The sequence below is a fragment of the Corythoichthys intestinalis genome, chromosome 6 (assembly GCF_030265065.1).
Source record: "Corythoichthys intestinalis isolate RoL2023-P3 chromosome 6, ASM3026506v1, whole genome shotgun sequence".
Taxonomy (NCBI): Eukaryota; Metazoa; Chordata; class Actinopteri; order Syngnathiformes; family Syngnathidae; genus Corythoichthys; species Corythoichthys intestinalis.
Genome location: NC_080400.1, coordinates 14,646,342 through 14,667,802, shown reverse-complemented (window position 1 = coordinate 14,667,802; position 21,461 = coordinate 14,646,342). Strand labels below are relative to the sequence as shown.

The following is a 21,461-nucleotide window of genomic DNA, read 5'->3' as shown; positions in this document are numbered from 1 at the left end:
TCCGTAATACATTTCAAAGCTGCTGCAACATTAATACAGATATGTGCACCAACTCAGCCACACCGTTTGCAGATAGGGATCCAAACTGTCAAAAAAGGGGGGAAAACACATGTAATTCAGTCATTTCTTACGCATTGTCAAAACAGTGAGGGACCCTGTCAAAGAGACACAAAGCATATCTATCAGGACGATTTCATGATTCAATTTAGCAACCATTCACTGATTAAATACTCACCTTCTTGTGGTCATGAGGTGTGTGTTCACTGTTGGCTGAACACGTATGTGCAAATGCTGCAACCTTGAATCCACCTTTTCATCAAGATGATTGCAACGTCATGAAGCATCACTTCTTCGCATTTGCATATCATCACAAGGGACTACAATGTAAGGAGAATAGAATAGTGCCAAAACAGGTGTGAAGAAGTTGTAAAATTAAAATATTAACTCTTTTTATTGTTTTACAAGTTATAATTTCATTTTACAACTTCACTTCTTATGGCACTATTCTATCTCCATAGTTACCGTATTTTTCGGACTATAAGCCGCTACTTTTTTCCCCTCATTTTGAATCCTACATCTTATAGTCCAGTGAGGCTTATTTCTTGATTTATTCTAAAATGTTTTTGTCTTTCTCAGGTGAGAATTGGCAAACTTCAGCCTGGCTTTTTTATGTGTCTGGTTCAGAAGTGGGGTCTTCCCGAGTTTTGTTTAAAATTATTTATTTCCATTTTCTTTTGTGTGTTTTTCATTGCAAACAAAATGAATGAAGATATTACTACCAAAGCATTTTTAATTGTAATCATTTTCTGGAAAAAAAATTGAGCATTATCTGACAGAATTGCAGGTGTGCCAATACTTTTGGCCAGCAGTGTAAGTAGAGCTGTACGATATAATCGGGTAGCCGTACTATGTACATGGTCTTCCCAGTAACATATTGCATCATGGGTCATGTACAGTGAGGCAAATAAGTATTTAGTCAACCACTAATTGTGCGAGTTCTCCCACTTGAAAATATTAGAGAGGCCTGTAATTGTCAACATGGGTCAACCTCAACCATGAAAATTACATTGTTTGATTTTTAAATAATTTATTTGCAAATCATGGTGCAAAATAAGTATTTGGTCAATACCAAAAGTTCATCTTAATACTTTATTATGTACCCTTTGTTGGCCATAACGGAGTCCAAACGTTTTTTGTAACTCTTCACAAGCTTTTCACACACTGTTGCTGGTATTTTGGCCCATTCCTCCATGCAGATCTCCTCTAGAGCAGTGATGTTTTGGGGCTGTCGTTGGGCAACACGGACTTTCAACTTCCTCCGCAGATTTTCTATGAGGTTGAGACCTGAAGACTGGCTAGGCCACTCCAGGACCTTGAAATGCTTCTTACGAAGCCACTCCTTTGTTGCCCTGGCTGTGTATTTGGGATCATTGTCATGCTGAAAGACCCAGCCACTTCTCATCATCAATGCCCTTGCTGATGGAAGGAGATTTTCACTCAAAATCTCTCAATACATGGCCCCATTCATTCTTTCCTTTACACAGATCAGTCGTCCTGGTCCCTTTGCAGAAAAACGGCCCCAAAGCAGGATGTTTCCACCCCCATGCTTCACAGCACGTGTGATGCAATTCCGTATTCTTTTTCCTCCAAACAAGAGAACCTGTGTTTCTACCAAAAAGTTCTATTTTGGTTTCATCTGACCATAACACATCCTCCCGGTCCTCTTCTGGATCATCCAAATGCTCTCTAGCGATCCGCAGACGGGCCTGGACGTGTACTTTCTTCAGCAGGGGGACACGTCTGGCAGTGCAGGATTTGAGTCCATGGCGGCGCATTGTGTTATTGATAGTAGCCTCGTTCCTGTTCTCATTTTGACGCCATGGTGTTAGATCTTGCATGGAGCCCTAGATCGAGGGAGATTGTCAGTGGTCTTGTATGTCTTCCATTTTTTAATAATTGCTCCCACAGATGATTTCTTTACACCAAGCAAAGAGTGAAGAGTTACAGAAAACGTTTGGCCTCCATTATTGTCAACAAAGGGTACATAACAAAGTATTGAGATGAACTTTTGGAATAGACCAAATACTTATTTTCCACCATGATTTGCAATTAAATTCTTTAAAAATCAAACAATGTGATTTTCTGTTTTTTTTTTCCACATTCTGTCTCTCATGGTTGAGGTTTACCCATGTTGACAATTACAAGCCTCTCTAATTATTTCTAATAGGAGAATTTGCACAATTAGTGGTTGACTAAATACTTATTTGCCCCACGGTATATTGAGGAGTGGCAAATGTTTCCCAGCTGGAGAAAGCGAATTTAAACTGCTGCTGCCATGACCCGACCTCAGATAAGTAGAAGAAAATGGATAAACCATTGAAACTGTTATCATGCCCAAAATTCCACCTTTATTTGAGAAAAAAAAATCGTAATATAATTATAATTTCCTACAACATGACTGCATCAATTTTCAGACACCGACCTTCGACCTGGCACAGGCCCTGAAGGCTTTAGCTATCTGCCTGCGCAGGGTCTGGTCCCGGAATCCGTAGATGAGCGGACTGAAGGCCCTGGGGAAAATGACTAAGCAGAGGTAATTGAAGAAGCTCAACAAACGTTGTGACTGGATGTCATAGTTTTGGGTAATGAGCGTTTCAGAAATAGGTATCGTGAAGGCCAGCCCGCAGAGAAGTAACTGTGCGGCATGTATCAGAACTGTCCGCTGAGCGCGACCTCCTGAATCCCCAGTCCTGCGCAGCTTGCGCGTCTGCACCATGATGCATATGTATGTCCAGATGATGAGAACGGCCATAAGGGAAAATACGAGCCCGTTTGCCATTATGCGAATCATGGCCTGGGCTGGTGTGATATTCACTAGATGGCGATTGCACCGCACGGGTTCGCTCCAGACGGGCAAGGTACGTGGATCGCCGATGGCGTTCTCCAAGACAGGGCTCATATAGCTCAGCAGCCACATAGCCAGGATGATGACCCAGATGCGGTCAGATCGCCAGGCGGCCGGGCGACGCAACGGGTAGAAGATTGCAACAAAGCGCTCTACTGACATGGTGGCCAGGATGAGCGGCGAGTTGAGGAAGCTGGCCGTAGAGATGATGATCATGGGAACGCAGTAGAACAGCGCAAAGTTCACATCAAACGTGGCCAGCATGAAGAGGAGCACGGACGACATCATCTGGATGCTATCGTTGACTAGCATGCACTTGAAGAGGAGGTAACGAGGTGTGTCGAGGGAGTTGGACAGCTTGGCCAACGCGTGTAGCAGGATGCCGACGCATAACATGAACACGCAGAACAACAGCAGCACCGTGGCTATCATGACGCCCTTCGCCTGTTTGTACGACCACGTCACGTTTGCGCGGAGCTCAGGGGAAGACATTTTGAGCACGAGCCACCTGTCGTGAAAATGAAAAACTACAATGAGTCAAATCTTTATTCTGACAAAATTCACTTTCTATAGGGGAGATGTCATGAAAAAAAAAAGAGATTATATCCACTTCTGCCTTTTTTTTTTTTTTTTTATGTCTTTGTCAACATAATTACCATCTTTCTGGGGGGGAACATGACTTTTTGCCTAAGGAAAAAAAATCTGCACTTTTTAAACTGTTTGGATAATTTTATCGGCTTCGCACAAGTTGAAACATTCTTGCTCTGTGAATTTTTTATATTTATTTTGAATATCAAACTACTACTTTTTCATTGGAATATATGTCCTTAATTTTGTAACACTACTACTATTTCTGTAAGTAACATCTACTTTTATGGACAATATTTCCCATTAACACAACATAATCAAATATCTATTTTTTTCCATAAAACATGTTTTCGAATATTTTTTTTTTTCATATTGATTTATATATCAGAAACACTTTTATTTCCCTCAAAAGATTTTTTGATAAATATATCTCTATACTGTACTACTTTTTCTCCCTCAAAAGAAACAGATTTTTATCAAAAAAGAGAACATTTTCCTAATACTTCTCCTCCACAAAAACCTTTATTTCCTAAACTGTAAATCACGTTTTGGTTATTTCTTCTAGAAACTTTGAAATGTATATCTGAGAAAACAAATAAATAATAAATAAAACACAAACCTACCATACTGTATCTTTATTCTTGCAACATTGCAATTTCTTCCTGCTAAGGATACCTTCAAGAATAATTTAATTTTATGTATTCACTGTTTCCTGAAATAAACAAATACTGTGTTGAAAAAAATAATATTGCCAATTGATTTTTTATGTCATACTCCCTACTCCTGCAAAAATATGACTATTTTCAAGAACATGTTTTTTTAAACCTCCAAAATGAACATCTATAATCATATATCTATCCAAGAATAAAAACACAACTTTATTATCACAAAGTGTGCTTCCTTCATATGTAATAATTATGATTTCAGAAGGAGTCAGGAAAAATATCAACCTCATTTTGAGAAAAAAGTCTAAATTATTTTGCACAATTCATTTCTCTTGCAAAAAACCTGTTTGCAAGGTTCTCATTTGTACTACAGAATAATACATGACGGCATGAAGACACACAGTAAAATACATACATACAGCAAAATAAATTTGGGAGTAAACAGACAATTGTGACGAGGCAGTAGAGTACAACAAGATACTGTTGTGTTTAAAGCGACTCAGCCCCCATTGCTGTGTTGTAGTTGAGCAAGTCTGACGTTTATTTTTTCATCTAATTAAAAAAAAGCGATCAAATTAGGATTTAAGTGCAACATAGACCCTACTCACCAATGTCACAGAATGACGTGTCGCTGTATCCGGCCGCCATATTGTCCGTCTCTGTTTAGCCCTATTCTCAATGGTTTCAATTAGTCGTTCAGTTTATAGAGCAATTCATGGAAGTCCCGGTGCTTTCAGACGCTGTAAACTCATTGGATGCGTTGCATAAAAGGCGTTATGTGGAAAAGCTTCAGTTTATCCATTCGCCAGATCCATATTTGATGCCTAAATCGATATTTTTCGACCCGCTGTCTTCGCCCTGTCTGCCTGACATCTGCTAACCTGCTATCTACAACTAACTTGTCCACACAAAATCAGCCTATTCTCACGAAAGTTTGAAAAACTTTAAGAGCAGCACTCTAAGCAACATTACCCCGTGTGACCCAATTTTCTTAAATGGCGACAATCAATTAAAAAAAAAGTTGACTGCGATGGCCGACGCTTCAAGGATAGGTGGATATTGGACTATTTCTTCAATAAAACACGCAACAACTGTGTCTGCCTAATTTGCAAAGAGACAGTCGCTGTTTTTAAAGAGTTCGATGTGACGCGATGATATTACCAAACAAGACACGCTAACATGTACAACATTACAGGGAAGATACGCAGCGAGAAATTATAGCAACTTGAAGCTAATTTAATTTCACAGCAGCAGTATTTCGCAAGAGCCCGAGGGTCAAAAGAGAACGCCACAAAGGCGAGATTGTTGAAATTATGAATTAAAAAAAATAATAATAAAGCAAATGTGACACACAGAAGGGCTTGCTAAAATTTCTTTTAATGTATTGTTCTACGTAAATCAGCCCAGGTAGCCCCCCACATTTTTACCACACCAAATCTGGCCCTCTTTGCAAAAAGTTTGGACACCCCTGTTTAACTGATGATCCGTAGACGAGGCCAGCTTCTCTCACTTGGTACCAGCTAAATATTATTCAAAAAGTAAAGATGGTGGAAGAAATAAGCATCTTGAATTTGAAACGGTATGTTGTCGGCGATTAGCCTCGCAATGATCTTAATTGTGGTTGTCAGCCCAAAACCCTCTAAATATATATTAAATACATCTTACCAGATAAAAAATGACTACTACATAATCTGTGGTAATCGTTTGGAGCCCAGTTTTCTCGTCGAATTGCAGCAGTCCATCTCGCTCTCCTCTCCGGGTCTCTCGGAATACGGTAGAACCTCAAGTCTCTCCGTCTATCTTCTCTGTTATTGCAACCGACCGCCACACACGCCTTCACCATTTAGATTATTAATGTTAACGAGCAGAAAAACACGCCATAATAGGAGGAATTTACGTAGCGGTAATGCATCAACAACGACGAGTTGACGGACAATATGGCGCGGGGGCGTGGTTGTGACGTCATGTGAGTAGGGTCTATAGCCAAATAAAATTGTCAATTTTACAAGTCTTAATTTTATCTGAATGTGAATAAAATAAAGAATAAATGTCATACGACAATATAATTAGGGCTGTCAAAATTATCGCGTTAACGGGCGGTAATTAATTTTTAAATCAATCACGTTAAAATATTTGACGCAATTAACGCACATGCCCTGCTCAAACAGATTAAAATGATAGTACAGTGTAATGTCTGCTTGTTACTTGTTTTTTTGGTGTTTGGCGCCCTCTGCTGGCGCTTGGGTCCAACTGATTTTATGATGAGTGAGCATGGTGTGATTATTGACATCAACAATGGCAAGCTACTAGTTTATTTTTTGATGGAAAATTTTACAAATTTTAATTCAACGAAAACTTTAAGAGGGGTTTTAATATAAAATTTCTATAACTTGTACTAACATTTATCTTTTAAGAACTACAAGTCTTTCTATCCATGGATCACTTTAAGAGAATGTTAATAATGTTAATGCCATCTTGTTAATTTATTGTTATAATAAACAAATACAGTACTTATGTACTTTACGTATGTTGAATGTATAGATCAGTCTTGTGTCTTATCTTTCCATTCCAACAATAATTTACAGAAAAATATGGCATATTTTATAGATGGTTTGAATTGCGATTAATTACGATTAATTTTTAAGCTGTAAATAACTCAATTAAAAATTTTAATCGTTTGACAACCCTAAATAAACTATAATAATAAATGATAATAACACTATTAATTAAATAGATAATAACCAAATAACGCTATCTGGGTTCTTCACAGAAAAACGCCAGGAAATAAATAACACTATTAAAAAAGAAGAAACAAAAATATTCAGGGGGCCGGACCAAATGTGGAGGCGGGCCGTATCCGGCCCGCGGGCCGTAGTTTGGGGACCCCTGTACTACAACAGTTTACAGCAAAGATGTTCGAATAATTTCAAACACAACTGAATACATACAGTATGAAATGTCACATGACAAGACGAGGGCTGTCAAACGATTAAAAATTTTAATCGAGTTAATTACAGCTTAAAAATTAATTAATCGTAATTCATCGCAATTCAAACCATCTATAAAATATGCCATATTTTTCTGTAAATTATTGTTGGAATGGAAAGATAAGACACAAGACGGATAAATATATTCAACATACGGTACATAAGTACTGTATTTGTTTATTATCACAATAAATCAACAAGATGGCATTAACATTAACATTCTCTTAAAGGGACCCATGGATAGAAAGACTTGTAGTTCTTAAAAGATAAATGTTAGTACAAGTTTGAGACATTTTATATTAAAACCCCTCTTAATGTTTTTGTTTTATTAAAATTAGTTAAATATTCAGTCAAAAAATAAACTAGTAGCTCGCCATTGTTGATGTCAATAATTACACCATACTCATTCATGGTGCTAACCCATAAAATCCGTCGCAACCTAGAGCCAGCAGAGGGCGCCAAACACCAAAAAACAAGCCCTAGACAAGACATTTAGGCAGATGGTGCTGTTAGAGGCAGTGGTGCCACCAGGGGGTGGCCAGGGCTGGACACGGCCCCCTCTATAAATTTGTTGGCCACCAAACTGGCCAGTATCTTGTTAGAATGTACTTGTAGTAACATCAGTTATCCAAATGCACAGCCAGGCAAGCCACTGCTCTTCACCTTCACAGTAGCCCTCCCACCCCCCTGCTGCTGTTGGGCGCTCCAATGGCAACGGCTCAGTGTGCGCGACTAGAGATCACATATCGGTGGATCGCTTATTTCCATGAGACACCAGTGAACGACACAAAAGTTCAGAGAGAAGACGGGGGCGAATACAATAAGTATATAAGTCGGTCACATGCGGGGGACATGGGGGAACCAAACGCAGGGAAACAAAAGGCGGCAAAAACAAAAGGCAGAGTGGTGCAAAACTCAAAAATACCTTACTCAAAACTGGAAAAAAGTATTTAAAAAAAAAAAAAAAAGGCCAGGGAATCAAACAATAGGCATTAAATATTACTCAAACAGACGATCTGAACACGAGGGCTTGGGTGTACAAGTAGACACTCGGATAGACAATGACCGAACAAGAACAGACAGCACATGGGGAATTTAAACACTGACATAAGGAAAACGAGACAATGAGACAAAGGTGGTTGATACAAGAGACAGCGGATTGGTCAAGACACAAGAAGCAGGCCAAAACAGGTGAAATCAATGGGTCACATGGACAAGAAACACTAGGGCACAAACTGAACAGAACGTATTTCAAGCAGAAGGGGAAGTATGCGCCATCATAACGTGCTTTTTAAGAAGTAAATGGTGCTGTTGCACGCATGTTAGAGCAGCTTTTTGACATGTTTTTCAACTTGTAACTTGATACCTAGCTAACACAAGCTGCTGCTGGTCAATTTTCAGACAATGGATAGAAAGTCGACGGAGAGAAAATTAGCACAGGAGGAGAGAAAGAGACCACAGGGGAGCAACAGAGGCTTAGTGAGGAGGAGGAAAAGCAGGAGGAGGATGGAGGAAAGCACCAGACAGAGCAGCATGACGATGATGCACAGCCAGCATCGGTGATAGAGCGATGTGATGAGGAAGAAGATCAGACAGAAGCAGAACAGAAACAGCACCAACACAGGTCACGGAAGCGAGATAGCGAGAAGTATATCAGTTGGTTTGTCCTCAAGTCTTTCTGATAGTTTATAAGACATAATATTAACATATGAAAAATTTCTGGGGGCACCACTGGTTAGAGGAGGATGACAAGTCCAACTGACTTGGAAAATAATGACATTGTAGCAAAAGAAGAAATATAATTGACTCTGGAGCATTTTTCTCGCAATAGTTCGATTGCTTTTGGTTGTAATAGTCACCAACAATGCTTCAATTGTAACCATTTAAAACATTAAATGAATAGGATTATATTGTACAATGGTGATCCAACCTGTCAGAAAAGGGAAAAATAATGCATAAACGGGTTATTCAGCCATTCCGTAATACATTTCAAAGCTGCTGCAACATTAGTACAGATATGTGCACCAACTCAGCCACACCGTTTGCCAATAGGGATCCAAACTGTCAAAAAAAGGGGGGAAAACACATGTAATTCAGTCATTTCTTACACATTGTCAAAACAGTGAGGGACCCTGTAAAAGAGACACACAGCATATCTATTAGGACAATTTCATGATTCAATTCAGCAACCATCCACTGATTAAATACTCACCTTCTTGTGGTCATGAGGTTAGTGTGCACTGTCGGCTTTTCGGTGCTGAACACGCGTGTGCAGACCTTGCAACCTTAAATCCACCTTTTCATCAAGATGATTGCAACGTCATGAAGCATCACTTCTTCGCATTTGCATATCATCACAAGGGACTACAATGTAAGGAGAATAGAATAGTGCCAAAACAGGTGTGAAGAAGTTGTAAAATTAAAATATTAACTCTTTTTGTTGTTTTACAAGTTATAATTTCATTTTACAACTTCACTTCTTATGGCACTATTCTATCTCCATAGTTACCGTATTTTTCGGACTATAAGCCGCTACTTTTTCCCCCTCATTTTGAATCCTGCATCTTATAGTCCAGTGAGGCTTATTTCTTGATATATTCTAAAATGTTTTTGGCTTTCTCAGGTAAGAATTGACAAACTCCAGCCTGGCTTTTTTATGTGTCTGGTTCAGAAGTGGGGTCTTCCTGAGTTTTGTTTAAAATTATTTATTTCCATTTTCTTTTGTGTTTTTTTTTTTCATTGCAAACAAAATGAATGAAGATATTACTACCAAAGCATTTGTAATTGTAATCATTTTCTGGAAAAAATTGAGCATTATCTGACAGAATTGCAGGTGTGCCAATACTTTTGGCCAGCAGTGTAAGTAGAGCTGTACGATATAATCGGGTAGCCGTACTATGTACATGGTCTTCCTGGTAACATATTGCATCATGGGTCATGTACAGTGAGGCAAATAAGTATTTAGTCAACCACTAATTGTGCGAGTTCTCCCACTTGAAAATATTAGAGAGGCCTGTAATTGTCAACATGGGTCAACCTCAACCATGAAAATTACATTGTTTGATTTTTAAATAATTTATTTGCAAATCATGGTGCAAAATAAGTATTTGGTCAATACCAAAAGTTCATCATTCATTCATTCGCCCGCACTTGCGCGGCCCAATCCGGGGAGGGATGGAGACGTATGGAGAACAACGCATTCCAACTGGCGGAAGTTTCAAGACACTACGTCTGTTGGGAGAGACTTTCGGGAACTGAGGGCTGCCCTTTGCCTTGATGTGCGCAACTGACTAAGGACAACTGTACTTGTGGACATTCTAAATTCTGATTCGGCTTATTTTGATTATAACTTTTCCTTTTCCCTTCCCAATCCCCCTCATCCCAACCCCACTTCTGCTGGGAGAGCTGCACAGGTGACCCTATCCGTTGCCCTTGATTCTCTTCTCAAGGCTGGTCGCAGGGCTCTGCAACTCTTATTTTGTCTACAGCAGGGGTGGCCAACCCTGGTCCTCGAGAGCCGCAATCCAGCTTGTTTTCCATGTCTCCCTCCTTTAACACACCAAAATCAAATTATCAGGATTGTTATCAGGCAACTGGAAAGCTTGCTGATGAGCTGATCATTTGATTCAGATGTGTTAAAGGAGGGAGACATGCAAAACATGCCATGACTCGGTAGTTTACCTTTTTGTCATACAAAAAATTCCTGCACGTGACGCATCGTGTCATATCCCTGCTATGTTGTATATGTTATGTACATTGTATCTTGCTCGTAACTTGCTCTGTAACTTCCGAAGAACAGAGAGACGTTTGCTGCGCGGAACATTGTCATCTGTGAGAGCGGGGGTCAATGACTAATAAAGCTATACTATCATACAATTTTTGTGATCATATTACAGTGATCCCTCGCTACTTTGCAAGTCAAACTTCATGCACTCAGTCCATCGCAGACTTTTTTTTTTTTTTAAATAAAAAAAAAAATTAAAAAAAAATAAATAAATAAAATAAAATAATTAAAAAATAAATAAATACAGATGAGCTGTCCCGATCCGATCATGTCTCCCCTCTGCTGCTTTTCTTGGTCTGGCAGTGCACTTGAGTTGCTTATTAAAGTTAATGAGGATTGGCAGACATTAAGGTTTGATCTTGTGAGAGACGCTTGGAAGTCAAAACTTCAAAGCGTCGCATGCGTAGGTCATTGCTTAGCTTGTTAAACAGTTGCTGTGGCAACTCGCTGTGTAAGTGAGCAGCTTCAGCGGATTTGAGTGGACTCACTCATTTATTAAGAGAAGCATTTTCTACTTTATTCTTGGTTAAAAATAATTTAGTGGGCCGGTAACATGTTTAAAACTACATATACTAAACTAAATATATTGAACTCATACACAAAAAATTGAGGGGGGGGGGGCGCTACTTCGCGGTTTTTCACTTATCGGGTTCTGGTCCTCATTAACTGCGAAAAACTAGGGATCACTTACATTTACATATATTAAGCAATGCTTTTTCATAAGTGTTTTATTTGATTCTCGTACATAATTAATACAACAATGGATTCAGTAATGTGTAAAAACACAAAGCCAATGTGAATATACAGTGGGCAAATAAGTATTTAGTCAACCACCAATTGTGCAAGTTCTCCTACTTGAAAAGATTAGAGAGGCCTGTAATTGTCAACATGGGTAAACCTCAACCATGAGAGACAGAATGTGGAAAAAAAAAACAAAATCACATTGATTGATTTTTAAAGAATTTATTTCCAAATTAGAGTGGAAAATAAGTATTTGGTCACCTACAAACAAGCAAGATTTCTGGATGTCAAAGAGGTCTAACTTCTTCTAATGAGGTCTAACGAGGCTGTATTAATGGCACCTGTTTAACTCATTATTGGTATAAAAGACACCTGTCCACATCTTCAGCCAATCACAGTCCAAACTCCACTATGGCCAAGACCAAAGAGCTGTAGTAGGACACCAGAGACAAAATTGTAGACCTGCACCAGGCTGGGAAGACAATCTGCAATAGATAAACGCTTGGTGTAAATAAATCAACTGTGGGAGAAATTATTAGAAAATGGAAGACATATAAGACCACTGATAATCTCCCTCGATCTGGGGGTCCATGCAAGATCTCACCCCGTGGCGTCAAAATGATAACAAGAACGGTGAGCAAAAATCCCAGAACCACATGGGGGGACCTAGTGAATGACCTACAGAGAGCTGGGACCACAGTAACAAAGGCGACTATCAGTCACACAATGCACCGCCAGGGACTCAAATCCTGCAATGCCAGACGTGTCCCCCTGCTGAAGAAAGTACACGTCCAGGCCCGTCTGCAGTTCGCAAGAGAGCATTTGGATGATCCAGAAGAGGACTGGGAGAATGTGTTATGGTCAGATGAAACCAAAATAGAACTTTTTGGTAAAAACACAGGTTCTCGTGTTTGGGGGAGAAGGAATACTGAATTGCATTGCAAGAACACTATACCCACTGTGAAGCATTGGTTTGAAAACATCATGCTTTGGGGCTGTTTTTCTGCAAAGGGACCAGGACGATTGATCTGTGTGAAGGAAAGAATGAATGGGGCCATGTATCGAGAGATTTTGAGTGAAAATCTCCTTCCATCAGCAAGGGTATTGAAGATGAGACGTGGCTTGGTCTTTCAGTATGACAATGATCCCAAACACACAGCCAGGGCAACAAAGGAGTGGCTTCATAAGAAGCATTTCAAGGTCCTGGAGTGGCCTAGCCAGTCTCAAGATCGCAACCCCATAGAAAATCTGTGGAGGGAGTTGAAAGTCCGTGTTGCCCAACGACAGTCCCAAAACATCACTGCTCTAGAGGAGATCTGCATGGAGGAATGGGCCAAAATACCAGCAACAGTGTGTGAAAAGCTTGTGAAGAGTGACAGAAAACGTTTGGCTTCCGTTATTGCCAACAAAGGGTACATAACAAACTATTGAGATGAACTTTTGGTATTGACCAAATACTTATTTTCCACCATGATTTGCAAATAAATTGTTTAACAATCAAACGATGTGATTTTCTGTTTTTTTTTTCCCCACATTCTGTCTCTCATGGTTGAGGTTCACCCATGTTGACAATTACAGGCCTCTGTAATATTTTCAAGTGGGAGAACTTGCACAATTAGTGGTTGACTACTTATTTGCCCCACTGTATTTAAAAGTTAAAATCACGTTACGTATATATTAAGCAATGTTTATAAATAATTGTTTTAATTCTCTCTTAAATAATAAATGCAACAATGGATTCAGTGATGTGTAAAAACTAGGGCTGTCAAACGATTAAAATTTTTAATCAAGTTAATTACAGCTTAAAAAAAATCGTAATTAATCGCAATTAATCGCAATTCAAACCATCTCTAAAATATGCCATATTTTTCTGTAAATTATTGTTGGAATGGAAAGATAGGACACACGACTGATATATACATACAACATACTGTACATAAGTACTGTATTTGTTTATTGTAACAATAAATCCATAAATGGCATTATTAACATTCTTTCTGTTAAAGTGATTCACGGATAGAAAGACTTGTAGTTCTTAAAAGATAATTGTTATAGTTACAAGTTATAGTAATTTTATATTAAAACTAGGGCTGTCAAAATTATCGCGTTAACGCGCGGTAATTATTTTTTTTAATTAATCACGTTAAAATATTTGACGCAATTAACGCACATGTCCCGCTCAGAAAGTCTTCTGCCTTTTGGTAAGTTTTACAGCAAGGCTTTTTGTGCTGTCCAACAGCGAACTCTTGTGGTCGCTTTGTGACATGGTTTATTGTTTTCTTACCAGTTCATTATGCCTGCACGACGTCTCGGGCTGATAATGTTGTGCTTATATGATCCTTGGACAAGATTTGTCCGTAAGTATGGTTGTTGTAAAGAATGTACATATAATGTTAGTAAGTGAAATGTTATATTTTTTGTATAAGACGCTTTTTGTTTATGTTTAGTGAACCTGTATAGCCTGCTAAGCTAACGTTGTTGCTAATGCAATGCTTGTGTACTTTTTTTTGTTGTAGTTTTACGACGGTCTAAAGAGGACAATGGTTTGAGGCTATTTTATTAATAAATCAGATGAAAAAGGCAGAAGTCTGATTATTAAGGCGTCGTTCACTAGCTGTCTAGCTGTGGAAAAAGTAGACGCTTCGGAGTGAGGACAGCATAGATTTAAATGACAGTAGAGTGAAATGCCCACTACAGTCCTTATGTACCGTATGTTGAATATATATATCCATCTTGTGTCTTATCTTTCCATTCCAACATTTTACAGAATATATATATAATTTACAGAAAAATATGGCATATTTTATAGATGGTTTGAATTGCGATTAATTGCGATTAATTACGATTAATTAATTTTTAAGCTGTAATTAACTAGATTAAAAATTTTAATCGTTTGACAGCCCTAATTAAAACCCCTCTTCATGTTTTCGTTTTAATAATATTTGTAAAATTTTCAATCAAAAGTAGAGTTAATATAATAATAATAAGAATAAAAATAACGATAAAAATAGAGTGACCAAAGTCTAAGTTTTACGTGTATTTTGCATAGCTATTTTGATATGGAATGCCAGTTCATTTTGCATTGTTGTCTAACTGTGTGTCAGAATAGGGCCTCATTACTATAGACTGAAGTGCTTTTCTTTTTGTGAACATTATTTTTTTTTTTGGAGAGATAGGAATATTATTTTTGTTGTGCTTTCACTAAACGATACTTATGTTTGTTGTGAAGGAGTTGCCGCAGCTAATGCCAATAAACGGCGCGGTCCAAAGAACGCCTGTGTCCACTCGCCTTTACTGTATAACATATATCTGTACATATCTTACCCAAAATACAACAAGAGACACATAATTGCCACTAAAAGAAAGAAAACTTACCGAAATATGTGAGGAGCACAAATAGCAATTTGCATTGCATTGTGAATACAGCATAAACGTCTCACATCTATTAATTCTCCCACGTTTAGAAGAAATAACATGAATATGGAACGGCGCTGCCCCAAGCGGCCGGTGGCATTCTCTTCACTCTTAATGTCCATAAACGGCCTCATTGTAATCTGTTTGAGGCAATGTGCGAACGGGTCATTTAGTGCATGCGTTATTTGCGTCAAATATTTTAACGTGATTCATTAAAAAAATTAACGCCCTTTAACGCGATAATTTTGACAGCCCTAGTAAAAACACAAAACTAATGTGTCCATAGAATGAAAGACACCTATTTAAAAGTTAAAATAGCCTTTCGTAGTCTATAGACTGGCTCTGATGACGTGTCACCAGCACACGAGAACACAAGCATGGACAAGAATGTACTGTATATTGAGAATGGCCCATGTTTCCCAGCTGGGGAAAGCGAATTTAAACTGTTGCTGCTATGGCCCAACCTTTTATAAGTAGAAGAAAACTGACACTTTGAAACTGTTATCATGCCTAAAATTCCAAACTTGAGAAAAAAAATCAGCATAAAAATCAAATTCTTTTTATCATAATAATAATTTCCTTCGACCTGGCACAGTCTCCAAAGGCCTTAGCCATCTGCTTGCGTAGGGTTTGGTCCCGGAACCCGTAAATGAGCGGACTAAGGGCCCTCGGAAAGATGACAAAGCAGTAGTAATTGAAGAAGATCACTGTATATTGTGACTGGTAGGAGTCTCGCTTAATGAGCGTTTCAGTAAGAGGGATCGTGAAAGCTAGCCCGCAGAGCAGTAACTGTGCGGAGTGTATCAGAACCGTCCGTTTACCGCGATCCGCTGACTCCCCGGCCCTGCGCAGCTTCCGCGTCTGAACCATGATGCCTATGTATGTCCAGATGATAACAACAGTCATCAGGGAAAAGACGGTCACGTTGACAATTATGCGGAGCAAGGCCTGGGCTGGCGTGGCACTCACTTGAGGGCTCTTGCACAACACGGGTTCGCTGCCGACGGACAAGGTTTGTCTATCCCAGATGATATTGTCCAAGACAGGGCCCATGCAGCTCAGCAGCCACATGGCCAGGATGATGACCCAGATGCGGTCAGATCGCCAGGCAGCCGGGCGGCGCAACGGGTAGAAGATTGCAACAAAGCGCTCTAATGACATGGTGGCTAGGATGAGCGGTGAGTTGAGGAAGCTGGCTTTTGCAATGAAGATAAGGGATAAGCAGTAGAACAGCGGCAACCGCACATCAATCATGGCCAACATGAAAAGGAGTACAGAAGACACTAGTTGGATACTATCGTTGACTAGCATGCACGTGAAGAGGAGGTAACGAGGCGTGTCGAGGGTGTGGGGCAGCTTGGCTATAGCGCACAGCATGAGTCCGACGCATAACAGGAACACGCAGAACAACGGCAGCACAGTGGCTATCATGATGGCCCTCGCCTGGTTGAGCGACCACGTCACATTTGCGCGAAGCTCAGGGGAAGAAGACATTTTGAGCACGAGCCACCTGTCGTGAAAATGAAAAACTCCAATGAGTCAAATCTTTATTCAGATAAAATTCACTTTCTATAGAGGAAAAGTCATGAAAAACACAAGATTATAGCCACTTCTGCCTTTTCTTGAAAAAAAAAAAAAAAGTCTTTGTCAGCATAATTACCATCGTTCTGAGGGGGGGGAAATCAGCACTTTGTAAAACTGTTTGTATAATTTCATTGTCTTCCCACCTACAAGTTTTTATTTGAAACAATATTGCTCTGTGGAATTTTTATAAAATATTTTGAATATCAAACTACTACTTTTTCAATGAAATAATATATCCTTAATTTTGTAACACTACTACTATTTCTGTAAGTAAAATCTACTTTTATGACAATATTTCCTATTAATGCAATAATTAAGATATTTATTTTTAATCAAAATTGTTTTCTAATGAAACATTTTTTAAGTATTGATTCTTTTTTCCAAAAGGCTTTAATTCCTCTCAAAAGAATGGGTTTTTGCTACACTAATTTTTCTCCCTTGAAAGAAAACTGATTCTTATCAAAAAGTAGAGAACACTTTCTTAATACTTATAAAAAGCCTTTATTTCCTAAGCTGTACACTACTTTTTGGTTCTTTATTGTTGTAACATTAAACTGTATTTCCGAGATCACAAATTAAAACACAAAACCACCTTAATGTGTCTTCATTCTTGCTACATTGCAATTTCTTTATGCAAAACATACCTTCAAGAATAATTTCATTTTATGTATGTTTCCTAAAATAAACAAACAAACCAATACTGAAAAAATTGAAGAAATATATTTCAAAATTTTTCTTGATTTTTGATGTCAAACCCATCTTCCTTAAAAAATATGACTATTTTCAAAAGAACATGTTTTGGTTTTTTTTTTTTTTTACCTCCAAAATGAACATCTTTAATCACATATGGCGGAAAACAGACAAGACTGAAAAAGCAGTTTCTGCTACTTTACTCCTCTTTAATAGAAACTGCTGTATATTAAGCGAAAACAACTGTTGTGTTTGATAGAACAATATGTCTATATGCTGCCATTGCCGATTCATGGAGCATTAAGCACCCAAACTATTTTTAATTTGTCCGTTTTACTCTGAAAACCCCAGTTTACAGACGTCACGCAACTGCTTTAAAATGATAGGTAACGAAGGTAAAACGAAGGTAATCAATAGAGATGTCTCGATCGATCGGGATGCCGATCACGTCATTTTCAAAGTATCGGTATCGGCAAAAAATATTGGCCATGCTTTTTTTGAATACACTGTATATACTGTATATTTTTAAAATTAAATCGTTTTTCTAATTGTATTTAACGTTACAGACATTATATGTTACACTCATCCAGAGTCTAGTTTAGGCTTAACGTAGGGTTATCAAATTTATCCCGATAATGGCGGTAATTCATTTTTTAAAAAGTTAAAATATTTAACACAATTAATGCATGCGCTGCATGACCCACTCACGCATTGTCGTGCTCAATCTGTAATGGCGCCGTTCTACCTATATAGAGAGCTAAAAGGCAGCGTAAAATGAGTAGAGTGAATTTTGGCAGCCTTTGGAGCCTTTTTTTAATTGGCTAAATCCTTACAATCCCTCTCCCTACAATTAGAAATATCATGGGAAGCAATGTGGGGAAGCAGGGTAGCAATTGATCTTTTTCTTAACACCCTATGTTATTTCCCAACGCAGAGAAGATATATCAATTGGTAGCACGACGCAGTCATGGTTGCACTTCCCATCATGCAGTTGGGCATGGCTACAGTATCATTTACTGAAAGCTCAACAAACACACTAGATGGCAATATTTAGTCACAATATACAAAGTCACAAGTCTTTCTATCCGTGGATCCCTCTCACAGAAAGAATGTTAATAATGTAAATGCCATCTTGAGGATTTATTGTCATAATAAACAAATACAGTACTTATGTACTGTAAGTTGAATGTATATATTCGTCCGAGTTTTATTCATTTTTTTTCTTAATGCATTGCCAAAATGTATATGATCGGGAAAAATTATCGGGAATGATTGGAATTGAATCGGGAGCAAAAAAAACAAAACAAAAAATCAATCGGATCGGGAAATATCGGGATCGGCAGATACTCAAACTAAAACGATCGGGATCGGATCGGGAGCAAAAAAACATGATCGGAACAACCCTAGTAATTAATTATATTTTTTATTCAAAATGTCGTTTTTAGCTTAGATTCATTAATTAATGTCTCATATTTCGTTTGAAAAAAAGAAAAAAATTCTCACATATTTTAAACTTATAAACAAATTATGTCACAATGAAAAAAATGGCGTCTGTAAAAAAGTCACAGATATCTACCTCATAACTATCGCTTAATTGTATTTTTTTTTTTGTTACTGTTGCATTTCCTCCGATATGTTAGATGATAAATAATCGATCCAAACAAAGACAAATTGAAAAAAAAAGTTTAAAAGGGTAAATATATGAAAAAGAAAATCTCTACCACTCCTTGTTGTTTGCGATTTCTGCATCGTGACCCTTGTTATATTACCATATTTCACCAATAAAATCCCCCAAAAATCCAGCTGTGGCCATTCACACACTGAGTCTTGACACTCAGTGATACATGCTACATGGAGTTTTTGGATCGAAACAAAGTAAGTACGCAATAATATCTCGTTAAAGTCATGCCGACTGTAATTGTGTTCTCGCGTGCTCTCACCTCCAGATAGGATTTTGCTGTTTAAAAAACATTTTTTTTTTTTTTTTTTCAAAAAATGCCCTCCTGTTCAAAAATTTTCCTCCCCCAGAAAATTGAGATTTTAAGCTTTCCAATGATGTATCACACATGCATATCGGACAATTTGGAAAGTTGGCCAAATTGGCGGTCTCAGAGCAGAACTTCAAGTCACTTGAGTGTTTTCCGCCATATCTATTTAAGAATAAAAACACAACCATATTGTCACAAAGTAGATGTGTAATAATTATCTTTATCAGAGGAAAAGAAGTTATTCCTTCCCCCAACCACTTTTTCAGGAAAAATATCAAATTCATTTTGGAAAAAAATATAATGATTTTGCATAAAAATTCATTTCTCTTGCACAAAACCTACTTGCAAGGTTCTCATGTGTACTACAGAATAATACATCACGGCATGAATACACACGGGAGTAAACCGACAATCATGACGAGGCAGTAGAATACAAAAATTTACTGTTGTGTTTAAAGTTACTCGGCCGCCATTGCTGTATTGTAGTTGAGCAAGTCTGACGTTTATTTTTTTCACCTATTTCAAAAACAGATCCAAAACAGGACTTACACACACGAAACCTAATTCCAAAAACAGATTAAAAAAAAAAGGACTTCAGTACAATATACACAAATAAATGTTTCAATTTTACAAGTCTTAAATTGATCTGAGTGTGAATAAGATAAAGAATAAATGTCATACTACAACAATATACCGCAGACGTGTTTAAATAAAACGCAACTGAACACATACCGTATATAATGTCACATGACAAGACATTTTGGCAGATAGTGTTGTTAAAGGACGATGAGAAGCTAAACTGACTGAGTTGTAAAAGAATGACATTGTAGCAAAAGAAGTACCATAATTTACTCCGGTGTGTTTTTCTCACAATACTACAATTGCTTTTGGTTCTAATAGTCATCATCAAAAAGAACGATGAAAAGAAAATACATGCAGCAGAAATGTGGTTCGACCAAAGACCACTGAGAGTCCGCTGGAAAGAAAGACGAACAAACTTCAGCATTCTCGAAGAACCACACATCAAGCGACAACTTCTACCAGAAATAATTGAAAAGAAAATGTCTTACTTTGGTCACATAAGTAGGAAGGGAAAGTGCAGCGTTACAAGAGACACAATTCAAGGAGAGGTAGAGGGTCAACATAAAAGGGGAAGACCAAGAACGGCATACATGGACAACATCATGAAATGGAGTAACAGGACAATACAGGACGTTTTTAAGGAAAGCAAAGGACGGAAAAACCTGGAGACAGTTAGCCAAGGATGCAGCACGGTCATCAAGCGACAAAGTCGACACTGGATAGAGTGAGAGAGAGTCACCAACAATCTTTTAATTGTAACCATTTGGTACCACATTGCAAAAATGGTTTTACCATCAAATGAACTACTTATAATACATCGATTTAAAACATCAAATTAATGGGATTGTGTTGTACAATGGTGATCCAACCTGTCAGAAAGGGAAAAACAATGCATAAACGGGTTGTTCAACCATCTTGAAATACATTTAAAACCTGCTGCAACATTAGTACAGATATGTGCACCAACTCAGCCGCACCGTTTTCCAAATAGTGATCCAAACTGTCAAAAAGGAGGGAAAAACAACGTGTAATTCAGTAATTTCTTAAGACATTGCCAAAACAGTGAGAGACCCTGTAGAAGAGACACAAAGCATATCCATTTGGACAATTTGATTAATCAATACATCTACCATTTACTGATTATATACTCACCTTCTTGTGGTCATGAGGTTAGTGTGCACTGTCGGCTTTTCGGTGCTGAACACACGTGTGCAGACCTTGCAACCTTGAATCCACCTTTTCATCAACATGATTGCAACGTCATGAAGCATCACTTCTTCGCATTTGCATATCATCACAAGGGACTACAGGTTTCGAGTATGCCAAGAGATGGCCAGTACAGTATTATCCAATGATGGCTATAAGTATCTGTCAATTCCAATGACAGACATATCCGTCAACTCCAATGACAGCTACCGTAATTTTCGGACTATAAGCTGCTACTTTTTTCCCTCATTTTGAATCCTGCGGCTTATAGTGCAGTGCGGCTTATTTGTTGATTTATTTGGGTTTAAAGTAGGGCTGTCAAATGAT

General features: G+C 38.2%; 2 protein-coding genes across 2 annotated transcripts; both read right to left on the bottom strand.

Annotated features, from left to right (window-relative positions):
- Positions 1-2,470: 2,470 nt before the first annotated feature.
- Positions 2,471-3,397, bottom strand: LOC130917699 (odorant receptor 131-2-like). The gene has a single exon (XM_057839344.1). It carries the CDS (start codon positions 3,395-3,397, stop codon positions 2,471-2,473), a length of 927 nt encoding a protein of 308 aa, XP_057695327.1.
- A 5,852-nt stretch (positions 3,398-9,249) lies between these two features.
- LOC130917698 (odorant receptor 131-2-like) lies at positions 9,250-21,178 on the bottom strand. The gene is made up of 5 exons (XM_057839343.1): positions 21,081-21,178; positions 16,380-16,594; positions 15,671-16,250; positions 9,358-9,402; positions 9,250-9,277 (listed from the first exon to the last, which is right to left on the bottom strand). The coding sequence occupies exons 1-5, from the start codon at positions 21,176-21,178 to the stop codon at positions 9,250-9,252; spliced, it is 966 nt and encodes a 321-aa protein (XP_057695326.1).
- Positions 21,179-21,461: the final 283 nt, after the last annotated feature.

Excerpts from the sequence above, each read along its gene's own strand:
- LOC130917699 (XM_057839344.1), bottom strand. The coding sequence starts at position 3,397 with ATGTCTTCCCCTGAGCTCCGCGCAAACGTGACGTGGTCGTACAAACAG.
- LOC130917698 (XM_057839343.1), bottom strand. The coding sequence starts at position 21,178 with ATGTTGATGAAAAGGTGGATTCAAGGTTGCAAGGTCTGCACACGTGTG. Across the intron at positions 16,595-21,080 it reads AACCTCATGACCACAAGAAG|GTGGCTCGTGCTCAAAATGT; the intron begins GTGAGTATATAA and ends TTTTCACGACAG. Across the intron at positions 9,403-15,670 it reads GCCTTTGGAGACTGTGCCAG|CACCGAAAAGCCGACAGTGC; the intron begins GTCGAAGGAAAT and ends ACGCGTGTTCAG.